Raw genomic sequence first — 27081 nt, 5'->3', positions numbered from 1 at the left:
CCTATAGAGAATTGTGTTGATTGGTCTTAATAAAGTGTGCGAGTGTTTCCTACAGAGAATTGTGTTCAACAGAAGGGGGGTGGATTGTGAGATCCCACATTAATGGGAGAAGGGAACGAGTGACAATGAGAACGTCGGGCTTCGAAGGGGTGAATTGTGAGATCTCACATCAGATTGGGGGTCCCACGTTGATTAGAGAAGGGAATGAGTGAGAATAATGGTCCCCGAACGGGGGGTCGATTGTGAAATCCCACATCACTTGGGGCGGAGAACGAAACATTCTTTATACGAGTGTGAAAACTTCTCCGTAGCAAATGCATTTTAGAAACCTTTAGGAGAAGTTAAAAGAAAAAGCTCAAATAGAACAATATTTGGTAGTGATAAGCTTCGGCGGTTACATAGCCCATTACATTGACTTCTCATTGAAATTAGTTGAATATCATTTAACACTCAATCCATAGTGACTTGATAACGTGAAAAGACACATGCATAATCGTAAACAGGACATGTCAGAAACTGCCTATGGTATGTTCATAATCAAACTCTTATTTAGAACATCATGAACAGGTCAATGCTAAAAGAAAGTTTTAAGCCCTACATGAAATTTAAACTCAAGTTTGTCATAAATGAAGCTCGAGCGCATTAAATGCAACTCCATTTTGTTATAAACTTAGACGTGTAGGGTATAATTGCAATTTCTTCCTTCAATCTTACCTTGCATGAATCTTGTAGATCTCTTCAAGTTGAATCTAGTTGGACTAAAATCGCACGGAATAAAGTATCAAAGGTCAATATTATAAGAAAAATCAATAACTCTAACCTCACTTTCAACAAAATCTCTCTCGTGCGCGTGGTGTTTGTGATGATTTGCTTCCTCCACAAAACGAGCAACACCTTGAGGATGCTTACCTCGTATTCTACCTTCAGTGATAAGTTCGAACGACGAGTGAATCATCGTGAATTTTGGTGACTATAAATCTTAAAATTTTTAAGATCGAAGAACTTTCTGTGTATTAAGTCTTAAATTGAATTTTGGTGACTAATAAGTCTTAAAATTTTTCGCTTAAAAAATTTTATGTCTAAAAGTCTTAAATTAAATTAAATTTTGGTGACTAATAAATCTTAAATTTTTAATTAATATATATATATATATATATATATATATGTATATATTCCGGTTCGGTTTAAGGTTGATGAAGACTGAGTCGAACCGAACGATTTTAGGGGCGAATGAATTTGGTTTGGCTGTGTGCTTAGTGCTTAGTGCTTCGTTTTGGATACCATCTCTCCACTTAGAGCTCCATTGCAGGTGCTCTCTGCTTCCAGTTTCCTATCTCCCCAACTCATTTCTCACTTCTACTTCTTTGTACGTTACTTTTTCATCTCCCCCGATGGGCAAGGCGGTGATCTCCGATGACGAAGGTTTGACCTCGTCTCTGTTCTTTCAATTTTCGCACGGATTTTTAGGGCCCTCTTTGCGTTCTTCCCCTTTTCTCACTGGTGTGTTTCTGTAGATGAGGTCGAATTGGAAGACCGGGAACCGCTTGACGGTGACGATGTTGACGGTCACAACATGAGGGACGAAGACGACGAAGAAGATGGTTTGTATCTTCGTTTTTGTATCAGGAATCGTTGGTTGTTGTTTTATTCAGTTTAATTTAATTTCGGTGTGTGTTTTTGGGTTTATATGGCTCGATTGGTTGTTTGTATGTCGGCTGTATTTTCTGGTTCGCTCGTGAGGAGTGTGTTGTTCCACCCTCCTTTGTTCTTCCGTTCGTTTTTAGTGGATGAGAAACTGCGACGAGTCCTTAAGTTATGGGCAGACTTGTTGAGCTGGGTTGGGGACTATGGATGAAACTGAAGGGCATGGCATATTTGTAACTCATTAGGGCATGTGGCATATCCTATGAGTTCCGTGAGTCAGTGATTGTCAAATGTTTAGGTGTTGCATTAGCTATCATTAGGTATACTCGGCTTCAAGACATTAAGATCCAAAAACTGTTTTTATGCATTCGAGGTCTTTCTTCCTAGTTATGGATGATTTGGGGTGCGAATAGAAACTAAATGGCAACTTTATGTCTATAAATGTGGTTTAGGAATGGTAACAGCTTAGAGATGTAGAAAATAGAGTTTTTTTTTTTTTTTTTTTTTTTTTTTTTTTTGTGTTAAATTATAAATTTAGTCTTCAGTCTCTAAACTTTGAGGTGTGTTTATTTGATCCCTAAACTTTCAAAATTACAAATTTAGTCTTTGAACTTTTGAATTTTTTAAAATTCATGTATCTACTAGATACAAGATTGAAAGTTTAGGATTCTAATGGACATAAGATTTGAAATTATATGTAATGGATCAATTAATGTACAAAAAAATTGAGTTTTTCAAGGACTTATTAGTTACAAAATTGAAAGTTTAAGGACCTGTTAGATACTTTTGAAAGTTTAGGGAACAAATAGACATGAGCCACAAAGTTCATGACTAAACTTGTAACATTTGTAACTAAAGTGAAATTGATAACCGGTGAACTTTAACATATAAAAAGGGATACTTTCTTTTGTTTGGGGAAGAGGAATCTTTTCTTAACCTAATTATTACCTTGCGTACTTTATTAGTTGATTTTCAGGTTTATAGGGATGAATGTTTTATTCTGGGAGTTTACTATAACTAGGTGTTGCACCTTTACAATTTATGCATATGGGTGTGCTCTTTGGTTAGCTCATATTCCTTGAGCGTCTTCACTTTGTGGCTTGGTCATTGACAAGGTTTAGAAAAGACTGCGCCTGGGAGGAAGACTTACTTCTGGGGGGGGGGGGTGATTTATTTTATTCTTAAGCCGTTCGATTTTAATTGGTGCGCATGCATATGAGACTTGAGGCTTTTGATGCTACTGCTTATATTTATGGATCACCCCTTTAATGGAAAAGATAAAATTTGTCGGTTAAATGCAATTATGGAAACCTGCTAGATTTTTTAGCTTGTGAAGAATATTAGTTTTTTTTTTTTAACAATACACGTTAACGTAATTGCTTAATCGAGGAGTTCATGTCTGTTATGCTTTGAGATCGAGTTTCTTGTTATAGGGGGCTTACAGTTATTTCTTGTTTAACTCAAGCTAATTAGAGGGTCCTTAAGTAATCCTTTATTCGGTTTTTGATTCGGAAGGTTGTTTCATTTTCTATATATGTTTGTACTTGGTAGGATGATTATTTAATAAAATGTTTTGATCTAAAAGGAAAAGATTAGCGCCGCTGTAAGACATTGGAATTAATTTGTGGTCAAATAGTCATTATTCAGCTTATCCTTCTCATATAGTCTCTGTTTGTAGCAAAAAATAATTTTAAATGTATGGTCCTTTATTTTGCTGCTGCCAGTACCTTATTTGTAATAAGCTATTTTTTTTCAGAAGAAGAACAGGATGAGTATGAAAAGGATGGTTTCATAGTTGATGATATTGAAGAAGATGAAGAAGATCTAGAGGAGAGGGAAGACAGTGATGATGAAAAGCAGAGGAAGAAGAAAAGGAAGAAAAAGTGAATTTTACTCTCTGACTTGTTGTTTAATGTTATTTTATACTTGAAATTGATATTGTCTTTCTTCCTGTTCAAATGAGTTTAGTCTGAAATAATAGTGAAAGTAGGTCAAAGATCAGGTGCTATAATTTTTTTGGATTATTATTTGTTAATAAACAGTGTAACACATTGGGTTGGCATATCTGTCCATCTCCCTCTTTATGTTGTTGCATATAGTGTATAGTAGGTCAAGTAGCTCTTTATGTCTAAAAGTTCTCACTAGATCTTCTATTGACCTGAGATGATTTTCACTTTCTTAGGGAGGAATATGTGCTCGATGAAGATGACTATGAACTCCTTGAGGACAACAATATTAGCATTCAACGACCAAAGGTAGTGGTACTGGATTTTGATACTGTTGCTTCATAGTATTTATTTCTGAGCATTTGTCTTCATCTTTTTCAGGGCAGCAAAAAGTTTAAGAGGCTTAAGAAAGCTCGAAGGGACAATGTGGAACCTTCTGGGTTTTCGGACGATGAGGATTTTATAGAAAGCAGCAGAGGTGGACGAACGGCTGAGGAAAAACTTAAACGTAGCTTGTTTGGTGATGATGAAGGTATACATTTGAATTCATTTTTTCTTACTGCCACATTTCCAACTGAAGTACCAAGCTACTTTCTCAAATAGTCATCTTTCGTATTACTTTTTGAAACATTATGGTGTAATTATTTGAAGCGCCACTTGAGGATATTGCGGAAGAGTTGGAACAACCTGAAGAGGAAGAAGATGTCGACATTGGAGATGAGGATGAAATGGCTGATTTCATTGTAGATGAAGAAGTTGATGAAGATGGGGCTCCCTTAAGGTTTTTTTCTTCATATATTTTGGAGCCTCAGACCACTTCTTTTAGTGTTTTAATCTATTTTATCACCATTAATCATCTTTTTGTACATATAAAATCTCAATTTATTAACTGTTTGGTCTAGGAGGAGGAAGTTGAAGAAAAAAAAATCCAGGCAAGCACCTGGTGTTTCATCAACTGCTTTGCAGGAGGCACATGAAATTTTTGGCGATGTCGATGAGCTCCTTCAGCTTCGCAAGAGAGAATTGGATACTCATGAGTGGCGTGAGAATAGATTAGAAGATGAATTTGAACCGATTGTAATTTCTGAGAAGTATATGACAGAAAAAGATGACCAGATAAGGGGGATTGATATGCCCGAAAGAATGCAGGTTTCTTTTTATTTCTGATATAACTTCATATTGTATATGCATTCTTCATGGGTTTTGATTTCATTTCCTTTCTTATAGATTTCAGAAGAAAGTACCGGGTCTCCTCCTATGGATGAGATGAGTCTGGACGATGAAGCCTCATGGATACATGGTCATATTGCAAATGGAATGAACTCTTTGTTTGGCAATGCCAGTGGGCAAGACCTATCTGTAACAAAGGATGATATTCTGCAGTTTCTGGATCTTGTACATGTCCAAAAATTAGATGTTAGTATTCTGTTATCTTTCTTTCTTCTCATTATTCTCATATTTACTTGTTCGTTCTAATTTTTTTTCTATTTTGTTCTTTCTTTTAGATACCATTCATTGCCATGTATAGGAAGGAGGAGATTCTAAGCTTGTTAAAAGATACAGAACATGACGCTGGTAATGATCAGGATAAAAATGATAAAACGCCAACTTTAAAGTGGCATAAGGTGAGTAAGAGTGTAATTGGAAGTAGTGTTTTGCTTGTATGGATTGGAAAATTAAGATGCCATGTGCATTTACTTTTCATTTTAGATACTTTGGGCAATTCAAGACTTGGACAAAAAGTGGCTGCTTCTTCAAAAGAGAAAAAAGGCTCTTCACTTATATTATAGAAAGCGATTTGAGGAAGAGTTACGCAGGGATGATGATGTAACTAGACAATCATTGAATAGCCAGCTTTTTGACTCGGTCAAGAAATCTCTTGAGGCAGCTGAATCAGAGAGAGAGGTAGATGATGTTGACTCAAAGTTTAATTTGCATTTTCCTCCAGGTGAAGTTGGTGTTGATGAAGGACAGTTCAAAAGGCCTAAGAGGAAATCACTGTATAGTATATGTAGTAAGGCTGGTTTATGGGAGGTTGCAGGAAAATTTGGTTATAGCTCTGAGCAATTCGGGTTGCAACTCTCCTTAGAAAAGATGGTTAGTGGTCTTTGATATGATTTTGTTTCTAATCTTGGATATGATAATGACATCTGTTCAATTCTTTGTAGAGAAATGATGAGTTGGAGGATCCAAAGGAAACTCCTGAAGAGATGGCATCAAACTTTACCTGTGCGATGTTTGAGTCTCCTCAAGCTGTACTCAAGGGAGCAAGACATATGGTATTATAGTTTTGTTTCCTTAGATTTAATTATTGAATGCTGCATAGTGTTATTCATGGTCTTTTCTGTCTCTTCATGTGATTTCAGGCAGCTATTGAGATTAGTTGTGAACCTTGTGTAAGGAAGCATGTCAGGAGCTACTTTATGGACTATGCTGTGATATCAACAAATCCTACGTCAGATGGAAATGCTGCAATAGATTCGTTTCATCAATTTTCAGTTGTTAAGTGGCTCCGTGAAAAGCCATTAAGTAGATTTGAGGATGCACAGTGGCTTCTTATTCAGAAGGCTGAAGAAGAAAAACTTCTGAATGTCACTCTCAAGCTACCTGAAAAGCATTTAAACAAGTTGATAAATGATTTTAATGAATATTATCTCAGTGATGGTGTTAGCAAATCTGCTCAGCTTTGGAATGAGCAGAGAAAGTTAATATTGCAGGATGCACTTTCTGGTTTTCTTCTGCCCTCAATGGAGAAAGAAGCAAGATCCGTGATGACTAGTAAAGCAAAGAAGTGGTTACTTACGGAATATGGGAAGAATTTATGGAATAAAATATCTGTTGGTCCATATCAACACAAAGAAAATGATATTAGTTCTGATGAAGAAGCTGCCCCAAGGGTAATGGCATGCTGTTGGGGTCCTGGAAAGCCGGCTACCACCTTTGTGATGTTAGACTCAGCAGGTGAGGTGCTTGATGTTCTTTATACTGGATCTCTCACCCTACGTTCTCAGAATGTGAATGACCAACAAAGGAAGAAAAATGATCAAGAGCGAGTTTTGAAGTTCATGACAGATCATCAACCACATGTTGTTGTTTTAGGAGCTGTTAATTTATCTTGTACCCGATTGAAAGATGATATCTACGAGGTTAGTTCTCCTATAACTAGTGGTGCTGATCATTAAATTCTATAATGAAATTATAGTATTCCCTCCTTTTAGAAATGATCTTCGCTTGCATAGATGGGGAATAAAGCACAAAATTCATCTAAACTTGCTTTCATGTTATTTCATTTCTACTATTTGGTTGCTATCAACTCTGCTATAAGAGTCTTATGTTACATTATGGTTGATGATAATTTAGAAGTTTTTAGGAGTATTCGTATGGTCTTACAATTTATTTATATTGATTAGTGTTTTAAAGGTGCCTTGAGGTGCTAGGTGTCACAATCGCACTCTTTCGAGACTTACGAAGCGATTGCGACACTTACTCTCATCCTCGAGTAAGTCAATCAATTAAAACTTGGGTCGCTGGTGGCACAAATGACCTATGATTTAGCCTTTGCCCCATTCTTGAAAAATGATTTTAGAAAATAGGGTGAGAGAAAGCTTTGGAAAACATTTTGAAAGCAAATGTTATAAGCTAGCAAGCAATAAAGGACAACATTTTATTTATATTGATTAGTGTTTTAAAGGTGCCTTGAGGTGCTAGGTGTCACAATTGCACTCTTTCGGGACTCACGAAGCAATTGCGACACTTACTCTCATCCTCAAGTAAGTCAATCAATTAAAACTAGAGGGTGAGAGAAAGCTTTGGAAAACATTTTGAAAGCAATTTGTGGAAGCAAATGCTATAAGCTAGCAAGCAATAAAGGACAACAAAAATGAGGTATATAACCTGGGTTGGAAGATTTGACAACTAGTATGACCGTGAACAATACGCTTTGGACAAGTATGACCGTGAAATCCTCCTCCACTTAATTGGTTGATGTCTCTGTTAACTGACTCTACTCAAATTCAGCAATGTGGAGCATCTGACTTTAGGTTTTCAATGCATTCCCAAGTGATATTTGTATCCAAAAATCCCTTTTACTGTACTAGGACTTCGTGCACATCTCTTTTCTGATTGACTACTTGTCTCGTTCTCTAAGCTAGGATCTCTACCACTTCTTTTTGACAATATTCTTCACCATGATTGGTGGTCGGGTAATCTCATTGTGCCTGATGTCATTTAGATTGAGATAGTAGGGTTTCAAGTTACTCGCGTGTTTAATGGAGTGAATCGTCATCCGTTAAGACAATTGATTCTTGTATGTATGATTTCTCAACCTTCTAAATGACTTCAATTGTTCCTTCGTGTTCTCGCAACAATCATTGATTCTTGTTGCTTTGGATTCAAAACTATTATGCTGTCAGCTTATCAAAACTTTGTCTTTGGCTTTGAATTTTAGTGGCTTGTGTTTCAAATTGGCCTATATCTTCATCCGTTTAGATGATTTCTCTAAGTAAGCACGAACTATTTTAAGGGGTTGTCTCCACTTGGTGAAGTCTACGCCTAGAGACTCTTTCCAGCATATTGGTAGTCAATGACATGAGCCTTTGCAGGCCTAATAAACCCGACATTCAACAACTCATCTAGCTATTATCGAAGTTCTACTAGCAGTATACACATTTTTAGCAGTTCTTGCCCGTGGTTGTAACTCAATTTCGTGATTGACTCTACATGAGGATAAAACTTTTGACAGACTTTCTAGCATTACATCGTAGTGTTTTTCTAAGAATTGCTGGATTTGTATACAAATTGGTTCACACGAGCCTTCATCTTCAATCATGGGAATGACCATAAAAGTGGGTTTGTCGTGGGTGAGACCCCATTTCAATTGTAGTGCCAATTTTTTCTTCACCCCTTTCAGTTGACCGTAGAAACAATGCAAGTAAACCCCTAAACACTGGTTGACCGGCTCTATTTGGCCATGCGTTTGAGGATGGTAGATTGTACTTCTCTTTAACGAAATGCACAGTGTAGGGGAACTACCTCTTTGACCAATGCTTGAGCTATCATTTTTGCTGAAAATCGATGGATTATTGCCATGAAGTAGGAATATTTTAGCATTGAAAGACAAATTTCGGCAAACCATCTAAGATTACTTGGAAATGTCTTCCCACACTCGCTCAAAGATTGACAAAGGTTGCAACAAACTAGATGGAGGTGATGCCTGTACCATTTTACCTCCTTGGACCATTGCTTGTAAGTTCTTAAAAATCATGGGGTGTTCCCCATCATTTTGTCACAAGTGGTTAAAAGTATGGTTGGCCACAAATTAGATCCTTTGGATAACACTAGACACCCTTTGTACATTAAAGTATCTTGCTGGAGGGAATACTTAGGGACTGCATGCGAGTCTTCCTTCAAGTCCTCAAAGTCTTCATTAGTTGGTCATTGTGTTCCACTTCTTCCTTAACCACCTATATGTCAATCAATCAATGCAGGGACAATAATAGGTGCCAGATGAGTGGTACGTGGCATACGTGAGTGAGCATCTGCCACATTTTTTGAATTTCAAAGTTATATCCTAGTAGTTTGGTCACCCTCTTTTGAAATTTGAGTTGAGCCTCCTTTTGTTTGAGGAAATAATGTAAGGCATGTTCGTTAGTACACACGAAAAAAATGGTGTCCAAGCAGATCATGCCTCAATTTTTGGACGTTGATTACAATAGTCACTTTTGACTGAATTAAACGATTGGTCTATCATTTTGAGACATGATTGCACTTACCCCTTTTCTAGATGTGTCTGCTTTAACCACAAATAGTTTATTGGAGTCGGGCAATGCTAGAATTGGAAGGGTCACCAAGGCGTGTTTTCGGCGTTCAAACGCTTCAGTAGCTTTTCCATCCTAACAAATGCCCCTTTATGCAACAAATCAGACGACACAGCGAACTTGATTCATCAAGGTTTGACATCACAGCAAATTCATAATGCCCCTCGTGTGTTTGGAACGATGTCTTTGGAATATCCTCCTCACGAATACGAATTTGATGATATCTCAAATGCAAGTCTAGTTTTGAAAAGACGTAGGCTTTGTGCGTCTCATCCAATAGTTCATTTTTTTTTTCTCATTTTCTCACAAGTGACGGGTCTCCACTCAACATGACCCTAGTCTCGCCCACTTAAAACAACATACTAAATTTTTTCCCAATAAATCACCATCACTTCTTGTTTTCTTTACCTATGCATCACTAGCACCACATCTAAACCTCCTAACTTTAGAGGAAGGAAATCATCCACTATTGTTACCTATGATAAGCATAGCACCATGACCTCATGTTCGTCTATCTTCCCTTTTATCTTCATTGTGCCACGAGTCATCAACCTAACTACTAAATTCAACAATAATTTGACAACTTGCCTCACCTTCATCGTCTGGGCAGAAATTGCTTCTTCCATCTCCATATCCTTGATTTCTTCACACTATTTCCTTGCTATGGACTAAAAGCAGCCTCAATTCTTTATTCTTGCATCAATGGCTAATGAAAAAATTTCATCACGACCGAAACACAATCTTACTCTTTCTTAGCTTGAAACTCTGCATTTGTGATTCGTTTAATAGGACCATCCTTACACGTAGGTAGAATCCTCTCCATCATAGTTACTACTTGTGTTGGGGCAGCTCAAAATATTTGACAGCGGGTTGAAATGCAGCCACAGTGGTAGGTTTATTGGGTCTAGGAGACATTACCTGCTTTAGCTCGGTCCTTTGGCCATAGGGCCGCCTTAATACTTCTTTATGTGCCCATTGGCACAAAACTCATCAGCTCAACTTCAAACATTGGATCAAGCCCATTATTTAGATGACTTCGTAGTGGTTGAATAATAGTAATAGCTCCTCAAGGCTTTACTAAGGATCTGCATTTCAGCTTATAATGACCGGGTTGCATTCCTCTGTTTGTTCCTATTTTCTCCGTTAAGTTGTTTTAATGTACAGCATTCCAGATGGTTTATGTCATGTTATTCATTTCAGATAGTATAACAATTCGGATGGTGTATATCATGTCATTCATTTGCTATTTTATTCTTTGATCAGATCATCTTTAAGATGGTGGAGGAGAATCCTAGAGATGTTGGACATGAGATGGATGGATTAAGCATTGTATACGGTGATGAGTCCCTTCCTCGTCTGTATGAAAATTCTAGGATTTCCTCTGACCAATTGCAAGGGCAATCAGGTACTTGAACACTTGACCTTTTTCGTATGTATGACTTCTTTTTGCTTTTAAACTCCTATTTTATTGTGAATAATTTTATGGATTTCTTTTCTTACTAGGCATTGTGAAACGTGCTGTTGCTCTTGGACGTTATCTGCAAAATCCTTTGGCTATGGTTGCAACACTTTGTGGTCCAGGAAGGGAGATCTTATCTTGGAAACTAAATCCTTTGGAGAATTTTCTGACCCCAGATGAAAAGTATGGGATGGTTGAACAAGTTATGGTGGATGTGACCAACCAGGTTGGCCTGGACACTAATTTGGCTATAAGCCATGAATGGTTGTTCAGCCCATTGCAATTCATAGCTGGCCTTGGACCTAGGAAGGCAGCCTCTTTGCAGAGATCTTTGGTGAGGGCAGGATCAATTTTCACACGGAAGGACTTTGTTACAGTACATGGTCTTGGTAAAAAGGTTTTTGTTAATGCAGTTGGGTTCTTGCGTGTTAGGCGGAGTGGGTTGGCTGCGAGCAGCAGCCAATTTATAGATTTATTGGATGATACGAGAATTCATCCTGAATCTTATGCCCTGGCGCAAGAATTAGCAAAAGATGTTTTTGATGAAGATATTAAAGGTGATGCTAATGATGATGAGGATGCAGAGATGGCCATAGAGCATGTCAGAGACCGGCCTCATTTACTGAGAACTCTTGATGTGGATGAATATGCCAAGAGCAAAAAATGGGAAGATAAAAGAGAAACTTTTCTCGACATAAAAAGAGAACTGATGCAGGGTTTTCAGGATTGGCGTAAGCAATATGAAGAGCCCAGTCAGGATGAAGAGTTTTACATGATATCTGGTGAAACAGAGGATACACTTGCAGAAGGGAGAATTGTGCAGGCCACAGTCCGCAAGGTACTAGGTCAAAAAGCAATTTGTGGACTTGAATCAGGATTGACTGGGATGCTTATGAAAGAAGATTATGCCGATGGTTCTAGAGAGATTTCTGATTTATCCGAAAGGTTGCATGAGGGGGATATTGTTACTTGCAAGATCAAATCAATTCAGAAGAATAGGTATCAGGTTTTCCTTGTTTGCAAGGACAGTGAGATGAGAAGTAATCGGCACCAGATTACTCAAAATCTTGATCCCTACTATCATGAAGATCGAAGCAGCCTACAGAGTGAGCAGGAAAAGTCTCGGAAAGAGAGGGAACTTGCGAAAAAGCATTTCAAGCCAAGAATGATCGTACACCCTCGATTCCAGAATATAACAGCAGATGAAGCAATGGAGGTCTGTTTTCCTCTGAAAAACTTTTTCTTATTTTAAATTTTAGGTAAACAAAGAAATCAGGTTGTCACAATTAGTGATGATAAAATCGTTTAGGTGGTATATGCTTTACTATTTAGTCACCTTAAAAGTCTTTAGAAAAACAATAAAGAGCACCTTTCATTGAGGAAAATGAAGGTGGAATGCCCAATATTAATGCAAAGGCAAACGACATTTTGAGCTGGGAGGCAGAGGGGAGACATTATGGGCCAACTACAAGAAGCAAAACTTCCTAACGCAAAGAATCTGAATAGTTAGTGATTACAATGAAAAGTGAAGATTATTCTCAAAAGGATTCATTTGTATGAGAAATTAAACTTTATTAAGATAAATGATAGAACAGAAGGAAATTACATTAAAAGGAAGAAGCCCAGATAAAATGGGACCTCTAAGGCATTGTATCGAGCCATGTACCACACCTCCTTTTCTTTTGAAGAGCCCGCAAACTAAAGTTGTGCAAAGTGGAAGGGCAAAAGCGAACTTCAAAAATAAAGGAGACAAGGCAGGTTGTCATGCAACCAAGGATCTTGCCAGCACATGCTTGGGATCCATTGCCTAGGGAAAGCTTCACAAACATGGAAAATTAAGGGAAATCTGACGAGAGTGACACTTGTGTGGACCTACTAGTCAGATGTATATCATATTCACTTACTACAATCTTATATCACAAAGCACATACTTAAGAGGGGGCCATAGCCATTTAGCATCTTGCCATTTTGCTTGCGTTTAATGATGAGATTGCTAAATGGCTATAAATCTTAAGTCACACATGAACACACGGTGGGTTTTGTTAAGATTAAGGAAAAAAATCCTCCCTCCTTGAACTAGAGAAAATGTGTAAGATGAGCTCTCCCCTTAGTCACATGAAAGAAAAGACTTAACAAAATTCCTACCATATCCATATACTCGAACATGCTAAGAATATCAATGATCACAAGAAACAGAGATTAGGTGTTACCCTGCTCGGATCCCCTAACTTTTTTTTCTTTTTCTGTTAATCAGAATCAATAACCATTCATTGCTGTGATGAAATGGAATACAAAAGAAGTTCCTTTTGGACGATAATGATTACAAAAAACTCCATTGGTTCGCGAGGGTAAGACTAAAATTACAAAAAAGGGCAAGCAATTTGCTCCACGTAATAGCTAAATGCCTAAAAGAGAAATAAGATCAATAAACTAGCCGAAGTCATGATCCTTGTCTTAGAAGATACGAGCATTGTGTCCAACCAAAGGTTCCAAACGAAGGCAGGAACATGATTAAGCCAAAGAATCCTTTTATCCTTTTTGAAAGGGTGCCTCAAAATAAAGGAGAGATAAGAGAAAGAGTATCACCCCAGTAAGGAAAAGTCCATCCAAAAGCGTCTTGTAAAAATTTTCAGAACTTTGAAGGGAAGATGCTCTTGCTGAAGAAGTGAATTGGGATAGAGTTAACTGTTTAGCGGGATAGAGTAATTAACCGACCTTAGGCACACTTTCAAATCAATGATTTTCACTTGAACCTAAAGCCTTTTCTCCATGAGATTTTATCTTTCCTAAAGAGACTTATTACTTTGGCCAAAGAAGCATTAAGTGCAACCAAATTCCACAGCTAACCAATAATACTCTACCCTGAAAAACACCCTGCGGTTGCTTTTCAACAAAAATACCAGTGGAAAGTAAAATAAAACTTCTATTGGACTCTTCCTTTCTCCCATATAATTCCTCCATCATATTTCAACATCTTGTAAGGAGAGCAAATGAGAATTGAAATGTCTTTATCAATGCTCCCAAGTCTTCCAAGATAGTAGATGAAGTCGGATTATCGGAATATATTGAATTGTACATAAATAGATGCACCACTGGAGAAAATGCACCCTAGAAGAGTTTTTGTATGAGAAAATCCTGTGAAGTGCTATAATTTTAACGTGCATAACTTAGAAAAGAAAGGGGAATGGTGGAATTTATGGTCACCAAATGATTATTACAGAGATTTGGATGAGGAAATTCCAGATGGGTCTAATGTCCAACTAGTTAATACCGTAAAGCGTCTGTAGGTGGCTTTTTAAGTCCGCCGTCAAATCCCAGGGCTAAAAAGGTTGATCTTATTGAGAAATCCATCCAGCGGCTTTACCTCCTTCCTAATTCATTGATTCTAGAACAGTAAAGGAGTAAAGGAGTTAAGGAGAATGCAGTTAAAGTGCTGTATTGCCTGTTGGTATCAAAAGAAAAGCTTCGCTCCTGCCCCTGTCGGTAAGCTTCGCTCCTCTCCCTATTTATTTGTCTCGTTGCTTGGCTCCTCTCTGTCGAGTAAATGAATGAAAGAAAGATTTGCCAGTTTGAATCCTCTAACCATGCCGGTACCCACTTTCTCTCTTGACTTTCCTTCGGGTAGGCCTAATTGAAAATGAAGCGAATTATTGATTGTGTCATAAAGACCTTACTCCTTTTATTAATTCTCGTCAACCTCGCTCTGTCACTCCTTGTTCCGTTATCGTGTTTTTTAGCAAGGTACGGAATGTCTTGTCAAATATTCGAACCGAAGGATAGTGGCTTCAAACTCAGCCGGACAAGACAAAAGAAGGATGAGGCTGCCCTTTCACTCTCCTGTAAACACTCAAAAAACTAGAATGATCCTATCCTCTGTCTATTTTTAGGGAGAAAATGAAAGATTAATGAGGGGAGAAGAATGAGAATGAAACATTCATTGGGATCGACGAACCAGAGAGAGGGATCCAGAATCTGAGGAAGCGACTGGAAGGGAAGCAGGTACCAAAGATATTAAATCTGCTAAATTCTCAGAGAGGAGAGGTCATAAGATGAAAAGACTGTTGTAGTTTGTTCAGAGAGAGGCTTTAGAGGAATGATGTTGTTTTGTGGAACTGATTTTGGGGCAACTGGTTAACTCTGTAGTTTTAAGTTACTGATTTAATACACGAGGAAAGTGATTTGATTTCTTTAATTTCATGTTTAGTCTTCAATATATATGTTGCAAGTCTGCTGTTTTTCTTATTTATTTTCAGAGAATTACATGTTCCTTCTATAGGGAAAGACTGACTAAATCTAAATTGATAGATAATCTAAATTTCCTGGATAGTAGGTAATCTAGATAAATCCAGATATTAGGTAATCTATATAAATCTCTCGTTACTAGGTAACAATAAATCTACACAAATATCTTTTGACACTCCTCATAATAGATATCATTCATTCTCAGCTTGGATACAAATACCTCCTAACTTAAGGCTAATCCTTCAACACTACCCCTCAAACTGAGAATGAATGTATCTATTACTCAGCTTAGACTGGATAGGTTTATGTGTAATATTGATAGCACGACTTCGTCGACACGACTTCAACGATAGCTAGGAAGGCTCCAAACAAGTTTGGTCGAAGATTGGCAACTATGAAGGTTTCGAATAAAGTTGTCAACGGTAACTATGAAGGCTCTGAATAAATTTGTTAGCAGTACCTATGAAGTCTTCAAATAACTTTGTCAATAGGCTTCAAATAACTTTGTTAATGGATTTGACAAGGATTCGATCATCTGGGAAATTGTTGGAATTGGGGAAGAAGCTTGTAGATAGAAGGGAGGAGATCGGGACCAAAACTAGAAACTCTCTTTTTGTGATATAGCAACATTCATTCCACGAACTGCATAACCAAGCAAGGCTGCCCCATCACACTGTACTAGGTCCATGATACCTGGACTCTGGCTTTTCTCGCTTTTTGTTTTTCTTTATGACTCTTTTCTCTCACTTTTAAGTGGAAAGCAGTGGATTTGTGGAGGCTGATGGAAATTTTATTTCGAGACCAAGGATGAAAATAGTGGACTGCAATTGATATATGTGCGATGAATATATGTACCACGGTTGCAATTATGGTCTGCGATTAATAGTGGACTGCGATTATTGCCGGTAGTGTGATTAATGCTGGTGGCTGATGTGATAGTGGAATATAGTGGCTATTGGCGGTAGTGGGCGGTAGTGGACTTGCAGTGGTGACCTTGTGATGGACTGTGATACTTGATTGGATGAGTTACTATGATACTCGGTTGAAAGCAGGAAGCAGCGGCTGTAATGCACAGAAGGTCAGCAGCTATGAAGGCTCCATATGAAACTCATCACGATAAATGATCGGTGGCTATGAAGGCTTCACCAATTGAGTTAGTGTTTGATTTTAGTTAAGATAAATCTAAATAAATCTATAGTTACTAGGTAACAATAAATATAAAATAACAATCCTTAGATATTAGGTAACTAAATCTAAATAATAAATAAAATAGGGAGGTCGACTACTTCTCTTATTTTACTGGACTACATAAATATCCTTTGACACTACCTTCAAGTTGAGTAATAGATATCATTCTTTTTCAGCTTGGATACTAACTCATGAATTACACAAATATCTCCTAACTTAAGGCTAATCCTTCGACAGTTTGCATGTTTAAAAATGATTGATTAGTTTTTTCGTGAATGGTACTTTTTGTGCACTTAATTTTCTTATTGGATCTTTTCTAACACTTTTCTTTATGGCAGCTCTTGTCTGACAAGGATCCTGGTGAAAGTATTGTCCGACCTAGTTCTCGTGGACCTTCTTTTTTGACTTTGACACTTAAAATTTACGATGGGGTATATGCTCACAAAGATATAGTTGAAGGTGGAAAGGAGCATAAAGACATCACTAGCTTATTGCGTATTGGGAAGACGTTGAAAATAGGGGATGACACTTTTGAGGACCTGGACGAGGTTAGTCTTGTGTTCCAGTATCCATAGATAGAGGTCTTCAATGTGATTCATGTCATAAGTTGTAGTAGTTTTTATTTACATCTTAGGATCCGTTGATTTCTAGGCTTCTGCATTTGAGTATCAGATAATGGTTTTTAAATTAATTCTTGGTACCCTGTTCTCTGTGTTGATATTTTCCCCCAGAAATTCCTGACAAAATTTATCGAATAACTATCATATGATTAACAAACTTCCTCAGAACTGTATGTCTTGGTTGTTTGTTGAATTTGATATGGCGCCTCTATTGAATATCTCTTGTTTGCCGCCCCAAAAAAAAAAAAAAAATGCAGGTGATGGATCGCTATGTTGATCCTTTAGTTGCTCACTTAAAGGCAATGCTAAGTTATCGCAAGTTCAGGAGGGGCACAAAAGCAGAAATTGATGAACTTATGAAGATTGAGAAGTCAGAGTATCCAATGAGAATAGTTTATGGCTTTGGAATATCTCATGAACATCCGGGTACATTCATTTTGACATACATACGAAGCACAAATCCACACCACGAGTATATTGGTCTCTATCCAAAGGGGTTTAAATTTAGGAAAAGAATGTTCGAAGATATTGATAGGCTTGTGGCCTATTTTCAAAGGCACATCGATGATCCCCAGCATGATTCAGCACCATCAATTAGATCAGTTGCTGCTATGGTACCAATGCGGAGCCCTGCAACTGGTGGCTCTTCAGCATCTGCAGGTAGCCCTTGGGGTGGTTCATCACATGATGGTAGCTGGAGAAGCCAGTCATATGATAGGGATCGTTCTTCTACTCCTGGGTCTAGAACAGGTGAGGTCTACAAGATGTTGCATTCTTTTTTCTTTTCTTTTTCTCTTGAAAAGTGCATTTAAATTACATATGCTCTTGGAATGTTCAGGTTGAATAATGTTATTTCTTTTTCTAAACCACTAGAGCTCCTTTTCTGGGGCTTAGTCAGGCTGTTTTCCTCTTTTTGGTGTTCTCTTTAAAAAGTTTTTGTTACTATGATTTGTTGTGTATCCATGCCAATTACGATTTTTTGGGTAATCTTCTTGGCTTGGTGGGAAAAGTCCTCTCTTACATATAGTTGTTTGTTTCCTTAAATAAAATGAAAAAGAAAAAAACAACAGCTAGAGCTTCTTTGAAGTTGTTTGGTTGATTTTACTGAACACATTCAAAATACCATTAACGAGTTACATTGTTATAGATTTAAATGGCTTTAAGCTTTTTCACTTCTTATGAGAAAATGTTGATTACATAACATTAATTTTGACCATGAATATGTTTTTTCCTGCTTTTATTATGCCATCATCGATATTATGTATTTTGATATTCTGTTAAGTATCTGATCTTTATGTAGTAAGATTGACTCATCTAATGGTCTAAACCTTCATTGGGTTTGTGCGTGCATCTTTCGTGATTGATGTTTTTTTTCCCTTAAAGTTTGCTCCCGTAAGAGTGCTTCTTTTTTGGCATTTTCACCTTTCGACCCTTTTTGTATGTTCTATACATTTGTAAGTGGTGTACCATTGAAAGTTAGCAATTTGTGAATATTTTTTCTTATTCTTGATTGGTTTGGCCATGATTTTTACTCCAGTCGCAGATTGCTCTCTTTTGGTTGTTTTCCCGCTTTCTTTTTGGCGTGGTTTTGGGTGCTGGTAGAGAATTCATGCCAGTTTATTGTATTTATTCTTCTCATATTTCATTTTACCCTCCGACTTATCTTTATATTCTGCTTGCAGGGAGAAATGACAACAGAAATTCCAGTGGTCGCGATGGACATCCAAGTGGTCTGCCTAGACCATACGGTGGACGTGGGCGTGGTCGAAGCTCATACAATAATAATAGAGGGAATAATGAGAGACAAGATTCTAGTTATGATGGCTCCAGATGGGATTCATCTTCAAAGGATGGGGATGATGGATTAAGCAACTTCCCAGGAGCTAAAACTCAAAATTCACCTGGAAAAGAAGCCTTTCCTGGTGGCTGGAGCGCTGGTGGGAGCAGCGGGGGTGGTGGTGGTAATGGATGGAGCGACAGTAAAGGCGGTGGCGGTGGAGGTTGGGGTGGGACTGGTGCGAGTTCAGTAGGTAACAGTGGGGGGTGGGGTTCATAACTCTAAACCTTTTTCTCTCAACTAGATGCCATTTGAAGGTCTAACAGTGGGTACCGATCTTATTACACCGCAGCTTATGATCTTTAGATAGTAATATAGTCAGAAATAGGTGAACCCTTCCCCCTCTCCTGATGTCTTCTGCCTTTTACTCTTTCACAGTGACAAAAAATAACTCATCATATTCATTCAGGTGGTTGGGGAGGGAGGGGGGAAATGGGTGGGGTGGAATTCACCTTATATAGGAAAAGAAAAGGTTTCGAGGGCTGTATTTATAAGCCTCTTTTGTCCTAAAAGCTCGCTCTCGGTCGAACCGATTGCTTGATGTGAATACTTGAGCACAAAAATCTACCATTGCTGTATGTCGACATCTTCTTACTGCTAACTTAGTTCCATCAGTCTTAAGTGTTCATTTTCTTTTACCTTTTGGCTTGGTTGGTAGATTTTAGTTTTTCGAATCGTGACATGATTAGTTCATGTTACCTTTTTTTTTCTTTGGGAAGATGTAAGTTAGCTATAGTTGTTTGGGCTAGACAAGACTTTGTAGTCGCACAATATAATATTGTGGGAGTTCTGGATCTTTTTTGGTTCAGTGTAAATATTTTATTATCCAGTTCGAGTACTTAATAGTATTTACTTATTCACTCCCTAATTTTAAATTGAAATTTGATAAAATTTGCAAACTACGGTTTAAACGATTATTTAGGAAATTTGTATTTATTTGATTTTCAAACTTCTAAAAATAAAAATTAAGTTCTCAAGCTTTTGAACGGATTTATTAAATAAGATTTATTTGGCATTAAAGTCAAAACTTTTAAATCTTAGAGATCAATTATTATTATAAAAAGATAAGAATTTTTACACAACCAATTCTTTATTTCCATAGAAAATATGAACTTTGCATGCTAGATCGCTCTAGGTCGCTCTTGTTATTCATTCGCTTTTTACCTTGATCCATATGCAAATTTCAATTATTATTTTGAAATTTTCTGGATCCTCTTTATTTTTATTTTTAGTTAGTCAGTCTCTGAAATGGAATGAAAAAAAACTTTCGCCAACTTTTGAATTGGGAGAAGTACCAAAAGGGAATTGAGCATTTTTTTTATAGGGGATTATGGTAGTTTTCCTTGGAATGGAAAATTTGCTCGCTGAATTTTATCAATTTGCAAATTGCAAATTCTTCCTCGGTTAGCTAACGCTGAATTTTATCAATTTGCAAATTCTTCTTCAGTTAGTTAAAAGAATGAAATTGACTAATATTATGGCAATACTAAGTAGCATAGATATCATTATGGGAGAAGTTTATCGTTAAAATGCTAATTGATACATCATAAGTCCAAGATATCGAAATTCTTTTTCAAGATTGGAATTCTTAAAAGAAGTCTATGGGTGCTTGTCCCTATTTTGACTACTGCACCAATGTTGCGAGCTTCCGAAATACTATAGGATTTTTGTAAAGTTGATCCAAGTGTTATAACGAATTTGATTGGGAAGTTCAATGGCAAAAAGAAAGAGATTCATTAGCTAATTGTTTAGTCGAGATGACACTGATATCTATTTTATTAAAGTAGATTCCGGTTGACATTTGATTTGATTTTAGTCTATAAATATTATGGAAGGACTCTACCAACCAGTCGTCTCTCCACCCTAACAACTGTACACCTGGATTCTGAAACTAAAACACTCACCATCCCCATTGTTTGGTATCTCCATAATTTATGTCTCATACAATACTTGATAACAAATTACACAACAATAAAAAGGGGTAAACGAGGGAGGGGAGATGGGAATGCATTCCCAAGGCGTGAGGGTAGAAATAAATTCTCCCATAAAACTCTTTAACACCATTTTATGCTTTTTCATGGATCAAGTGGTGTTTCAAGTACAACAGGCAAAGCATCCCATGACAAAACAGAGCATAGAACTCATTTGTGGATGGTCCAACTCTTCTTCCATCGCAGCTACTGTTAATCAGTTTAAGTTACAGCATATCAGCCATTTCTAAGCTCGGGAATCGAAAAGAACGAATACAAAACCTACTGAGTACGATGATAAACTACTTCCACTGAAGAGTCGTACGCAACTAGCTACGTAGATTATCCCGTGAAGAGGATCTGGTTTTAGGAAGAACCACATAACGTTGAAGTTTGTGGGATAATAAGCACATATACTTGATACTACACAAGATTGGAACTCTCTCTACCAAAAGAAAAGGCCAACTTCTTCAAGTAAAAGCATGACGAGCATGGCTGTCGTATTCGATAGAGTGGTTTGAGTACCGTAACAAAGGATGATTTAGAACTTGAAATCCTTCTTCTTCGATTTTCCGTCCTTCTCTTGCATCTTACGTTTTCTTTTCTTCTCATTCTGCAAGAAAATTTTCCCCATCAAAATATGATCAACAAAAGAAATCGCTGTCAAGTTCAAGTACGAGCAAATTTTCTGCCCTTTTTCTTTTTCCCAAAAAAACAAATAATATAGAACTGATGGGTTAATTCATTTGATAATAATAAGAAAAAAAAAAAAAAAAAAAATCAAACCTCTGCAACCATGTCGCTGAAGTCTTCCCTCTGACTCCGTAACTTCTCCTCTTCCCTGGCCTCCTCGTACCTGTGAAAAGAGAACAAAGAGAATTAGAAGCTGCAACCATACTATAACATGAATGCCAAAACTATACATCTAGGTGATATCACATACTTCGCAGGTAGAACATTTTCCATAGCTTCCAATTCTTCAGGTCGTAAAGTAACATCTACTTTATCAGTTTTTTGACCTCTGAGCAAGTCAACCTACAAGATAAATAGCCATGAACAGATAGATTAACTTTTGTTGAATAATCACCCTTTACATATTAACATGAAACAATAGAAAGTTGCTTACCCTTTTGGCTCCCGTCTTATCTTGAGTACCGCCACTAATAACATAACTGAAGAGAGAGATACACATCAAAGAGTCAAATTTAAGCACAAAAAGAAAGAGAAGTTAGACGACAATCATAAAAAGATAAAAGCAAATAAACTGCATACGTATGTGTAGTTCCAAGCAAAGTCCCAGGAGCAACTTTCTCTTCCTTTTCTTCTAGGACCTTCAAGAACCAAACAGATGGTAAATCACATTTCAGTTTGGAAAACAAAAATAGAAAGAAGGCAAGTTCTGATGAAATCACATTCACAGACTGTTTACTTACTTGGTAAAGGGGCCTGTCCGGTTCCTTCCTCTGTTGTTTCCGAAGGTCAATAACATCAGGTGTCTCCACACCAGTAGGGGTGCTGCATGAAACAGAAAAGTCAATTATTGAACAGCTTACAGGATAATCACAGAGGTTCAGAATCCAGTACAAACAAAATATTTGAACTCATTATTGAGTCAATCCAGAGAATAGAATCGAACAGGAAAGCATAAACGAACTCCAAAGTTCAGGTTTAGATATCTAAAAGGTCAGGGACAAACAACCATGAAGGTATGCTTCAAAACAGATGCATATAAGACTAGGCTAAATAAGCATTCAATCAATTAGATATTCAGTTTAAACATGCAATTGGATTGGACTTGGACATGGCTGGGACAGAACATAACCGTTTTGGGGCAGTCAACATGGTTTTAATCTTTTAAGTTCAGTCTATTCTAGCTAAAGATAAGGTTTCTATTGAAAAGAAAAGGAGAGGCCTCAAACCATATTACCAACCACATACTACCCCAAATGGGAATCTCAATTCCTTCAGCAGGATTACCACAGTCCATGAAATAAACCAAAACATTCATATTAACTGACGTGACTTAAGGGGAAAAAAACTCAACTACAGTAAAAACAAGCTTCAATTAGAGAAAATGAGACATAAGAGATGATTACAAAAGTCTTTATAAACAAAAACCAATGGTATAAAATGGCATACCTCGATAGACTATCCACAGATTCAATGCCATCTTGCATTTCCTCTTCTTCAAGTTCCTCCTCATCCTCCTCCTCCTCCACCTCTTCTTCTTCCTCTTCTTCCAAATCACCCCAATGTTTGGTCTTATCAACAGGTTCCTCCTGTCAAAGGCATCAACAATCAGCTACAACATATACACAGAACTCAAAAGGGGATGGATAAGAGAATCACACTATTATCGAAACCTTTTTCTTAAGAGAAACTTAGTATAAAAGAACGTCTTGAAATCTCAGTGCTAAACAGTAAGGAATTGGCATAAAAGAGAATCCATACTGGAGTGAAAAAGGGTTTCAGCAACGATGTATCTCAAACATAGAGTGATTAAGAACAAATATTGGATATGGTAAATTTACATCTCCAAATTGATGTTCACCATTTATATCTGTAATTCTACCCCTTTTCCATAGCTCTAGTTTGAGCAGGTCTTATATCAATCGAAATTTATCGGATGTCCTCCAAGGGACAGTTTGAGCAAGTCTTATAAAAACCTAAATGTTGGATACTTAGTTCTACTTTTCATGGATTCATCATTCTAAATCAATAGAAAAATCTTTTGTTGAAAAAAAAAAAAAAAAAAGATACCTCATAGTTAGCTTGTTCTTGCTGCTGAACACCAAAAACATCTCCATACAGCGGACGACCATACTATCCATGAAAACAGAAAGAACAATGGTAAGATTTATCTGATAGGCATTAAACTGAAAAAAAAAATGACAAGTCAAATACTTACTTCATCTACAGGAGGCTTGCCCCAGCCACCAGGATGATAGCCAAAGCTAGCTCCAGGTGGAATGGGAGCATTGAGTCCTGGAATCTTTAGATCTGGATAGGATGGAGGTGGACCATATCTCTATGGAGAAAAACAAAAGAAAATTATGATCACAAATAAGAACAGCTTTAAGAAAACACGAGGTCAGATTTCAGTTTGACAATAAGTTTAATTGCCGAACCTGCATGTTGATGAGCCATGGAGGAGGAGCGCCATCTGGCATGCCAAGTGCTTCTTTCAGTTCATGTGACAGCATGCCTGGTTTCATCTCCCTTAACTTAACCTATATGCCAAGGAAGAAATAAGTAATAAAAAAAAATCCCCACTCATTAACTACACAATATTTGTATACAAGCAGCAGTCACTACCAGCTCCTTATTTATGAACTTAAAATGCTCATTAGCCAATCATATCCTAACACATGAAATATAACCAGATGCACTGATTCCTAGAGACCAAAGAGCATTGTTGAAAAATAATGGTAATAGCCTAATTACCTCGAATTCTTTCCCTTCATAGTACAGATCTCCAAGAGTTGTCAGCTTTGGCTTTGTTTGGTACTTAAAAAAAGCATCATGAAGAACCTAACAAGAGCCAATCTAATTAGTTAGAATATTCACATTCGGGGCATGACAACAAAGACATCTAGAAGCAGACATAAATCTAGATGTTACTAGTCAAATATACATCAAAGAAAAAAAGTAAAAACCTGATAATCAATATCCATCTTTCCCATCTTTGGCTGCATTCGTTCTCTTTGCTTTTGCTTCAATTTTTTACTATCCTCTTTTTCTATGTAGGCCTGCATAACAAATATAATAAAGAATTGGAAATTTCTTTTTCTGAAAAAGAACAATTGGCAGTTTCAGGCATCGTATTGGACATAGAATGTGTATTGAAATACAGTTGGACTGAAAACAGATTTTTGCCAGCATAATATGAACTAAACTTGTAGTGGAAGCTACCTGTCTAATCTTCTCAATTCCTGTTGCTGCAATAAAATCTGGAAGTTGGAATGGTTGTTTTTCAATACCACGCTTCCCCTACAAAAGAAATCCAACTACTACTAAGATACAATCCAAATTAAGATATTAATTCATAAATAGAATCATAGATTGGCAGGATCATTATTAATGAAAAGGGCTTCTAACATTTCAAAACAGACTGATTTTTTATATCGAAGTAGATATATATAAGGGGAAAAATCATGGGTACAAAATTGCCCATCAATGCAACTTAAAATTATTCACATCCCCGCCCACACCACCAAATATACTAAAATATAAATAATCCAAGGGTGCTCTTAGCAAACACCTACAAGTTCCAGCTCGAAAAAATGTCACAGCCAAACCCCTGCAAGAACCAGATATGTATATATAAGAGAAACCTTATTAACACGATCTCCCCTCACTCAACTCTTTCATTTCCGCATGTTGAATATACCCATCAATTGTGCATAGATGTATATAGTTGTAAATTTAAAATCAGCAGAATTACTAACCTGTAAAAATTTCCGCTTTTGACACCAATGCCTTGGCACAGGAACGGTGTTGCGATAAGATTTTAGATAAACAAGTAACTTCGGATCAGCTGCAGTTGCGTCCCAGATCTGAACAGTAAAAAGACAAGCACACAAGAACATCATAACCAGAAAATGCAACCAGACACTCCGGTTTCAGACTTTTATGATGATGTTTTAAGGTATTAGATACATGCAATACGGTATGAAGTGCTCCCTTTCTACCTCAACAACATCAGGTCTCAAACAAATCTGCTTCAGCTCTGCAATCTTCATACGCCGTTGCAGCTGAAAGTGACAAAAATCATTTACTTTCAGATCACTATGACAAGCAATAACCAATGCCGACTTTTCTACATAAATGTTAAGATAATAGCAAGGCTCTAAAACCTTCTTTTTCTTGTTTGACAAGCCTTTTTCCTTTTGTTGGTTATCAAGTTCTTCATCATCAGAATCGGAGTCCGACTTCTTAGATGCTGCATTTTGGGCGGACTCATCTTTGTTTTCGTTCTCCTATATAGAATTAGAAAGCAGAAAGTTCAGAGGATTGATCATGACTGAAGAGATGGAACTGATAAGCAAACTTACACTGGTAAGTTTATACTTACCTCAGTACCAGCTATCTCACTGAAACTGAATTTCTCAAAAACTTTTCTAAATTCTTCATCCAAGCTATCATCCAGTTCGGCCTTCTCAGGTACATATTCGATTTCTACTTTCTCAACAACCTATAAATTCAAAAAGAAACAAATGCATTTTGAATGGCTCATCAACATCAAGCAATTAATTTAACTATATAGCACGAAGCAAAAAGGAAGATGGAATTGAACCGTGAATGTTCTCGCTGTCCAACAATCAACATTCTTAACTCCTTTTTTCTTAATAAGAAATAAATAGGTACCTTCCTCAAAGGAAGGTGAACGAACAACCTAAAATAAAACTAGAAATTGAAATAAAAGAGAGAAAAAAAAAAAAAAAAACCTGCAGTGGATTATCGTTCTCCTTCGTATCGTCGCCAGAAGCGTCACTATCCTCTCCAGCAGTAGCCTCCACCTTAGAAGCCTTCTGGTTCTTCTTCTGCTTTCGCCGACGACGACGTCGTTCGCTTTCCCGCGACTTCTTGGCGGCGCCAGATTTAGGGTTAGAATTAAGGTCCAAGTCGCCATTCGAGACAACTCCATTCGACTGAGAAATCTCCGCAGTCATTCTCGGATTCAGTCTTCGCACAACTCGATCAATGAAGAAACAGCGTACGCAACTGTATAATGAAGAGAAGAACAGAACATAACAAATCAAAATAGAAATGTACGGAAATCAGCAAATGATGAACAGGAAAACAACCAAAACCGAGGAGTAAAAGGCAGAAAAATAACAAAAACCATAGAGTAAAGAAGAAGAAAAACCTGTTTCCAGCAGGGCCACGGCGGACGAGGATAGTTAGGGCAAGACGGAAAGCAGGTTTTCTGTAACTTCTCCGGTGAGAGCAGAAACGAGAGGCAAGGCGGAGTTAGCGGCGGAAAATCTTAGAATTATATTGGGAGACAATCAGGCAGGCGGTGGAAGGGAAATCTCAAGAATCTTTCTGCGTGTTTGTGTGTTGCATAGCTAAATTCGAAGTGAGAGAAATTGAACGGACGCCATTAGAGTGATGGAGTTCTTGAGAAGGGGTAATGTGAATGTGAAAAGTCGTAATTGCCCCTCCTTCAACGCATAGATATTGGCCTTTTTAAGCATTTCTAAGGCCAAATGAGTCCTTTAGTACACAATACTAGTAAGTACCTTTCTTCGATTATGCACTACAAACATTTAGCATGGATAAGGAAGAGTCTGATACTCGAGTGAACTCAGATGGATGGATATTCGGGATGTTTTAATGAGATGATCGACATATGG

At 37.3% G+C, this 27081-nt stretch overlaps 2 protein-coding genes across 2 annotated transcripts; one reads left to right on the top strand and one right to left on the bottom strand.

Annotated features, from left to right (window-relative positions):
- The first annotated feature begins 1247 nt into the window (after window positions 1-1247).
- On the top strand, window positions 1248-19008 carry LOC111805187 (transcription elongation factor SPT6 homolog). Its single transcript, XM_023690123.2, has 17 exons — window positions 1248-1422; window positions 1515-1601; window positions 3401-3527; window positions 3827-3899; window positions 3972-4122; window positions 4242-4371; window positions 4493-4739; window positions 4818-5006; window positions 5096-5215; window positions 5301-5687; window positions 5759-5869; window positions 5957-6736; window positions 10670-10811; window positions 10910-12081; window positions 16634-16843; window positions 17173-17665; window positions 18598-19008. Exons 1-17 carry the CDS (start codon window positions 1392-1394, stop codon window positions 18969-18971), a joined length of 4824 nt encoding a protein of 1607 aa, XP_023545891.2. The 5' UTR covers window positions 1248-1391; the 3' UTR covers window positions 18972-19008.
- Window positions 19009-20779: 1771 nt separating this feature from the next.
- LOC111805714 (uncharacterized) lies at window positions 20780-26827 on the bottom strand. Its single transcript, XM_023690910.2, has 19 exons — window positions 26592-26827; window positions 26170-26446; window positions 25797-25916; window positions 25579-25701; window positions 25414-25476; window positions 25171-25278; window positions 24635-24712; window positions 24379-24471; window positions 24167-24253; window positions 23851-23952; window positions 23631-23750; window positions 23483-23545; window positions 22862-23001; window positions 22156-22237; window positions 21995-22053; window positions 21849-21894; window positions 21666-21757; window positions 21509-21578; window positions 20780-21335 (listed from the first exon to the last, which is right to left on the bottom strand). Exons 2-19 carry the CDS (start codon window positions 26392-26394, stop codon window positions 21264-21266), a joined length of 1743 nt encoding a protein of 580 aa, XP_023546678.2. The 5' UTR covers window positions 26395-26446; window positions 26592-26827; the 3' UTR covers window positions 20780-21263.
- Between the last annotated feature and the right edge of the window lie 254 nt (window positions 26828-27081).

Source organism: Cucurbita pepo, chromosome 11 (genome assembly GCF_057944985.1).
Source record: "Cucurbita pepo subsp. pepo isolate OVF chromosome 11, ASM5794498v1, whole genome shotgun sequence".
Taxonomy (NCBI): domain Eukaryota; kingdom Viridiplantae; phylum Streptophyta; class Magnoliopsida; order Cucurbitales; family Cucurbitaceae; genus Cucurbita; species Cucurbita pepo.
Note: the sequence above shows the minus strand (reverse complement) of the source record. Positions and strands in the feature narration are given on the sequence as shown.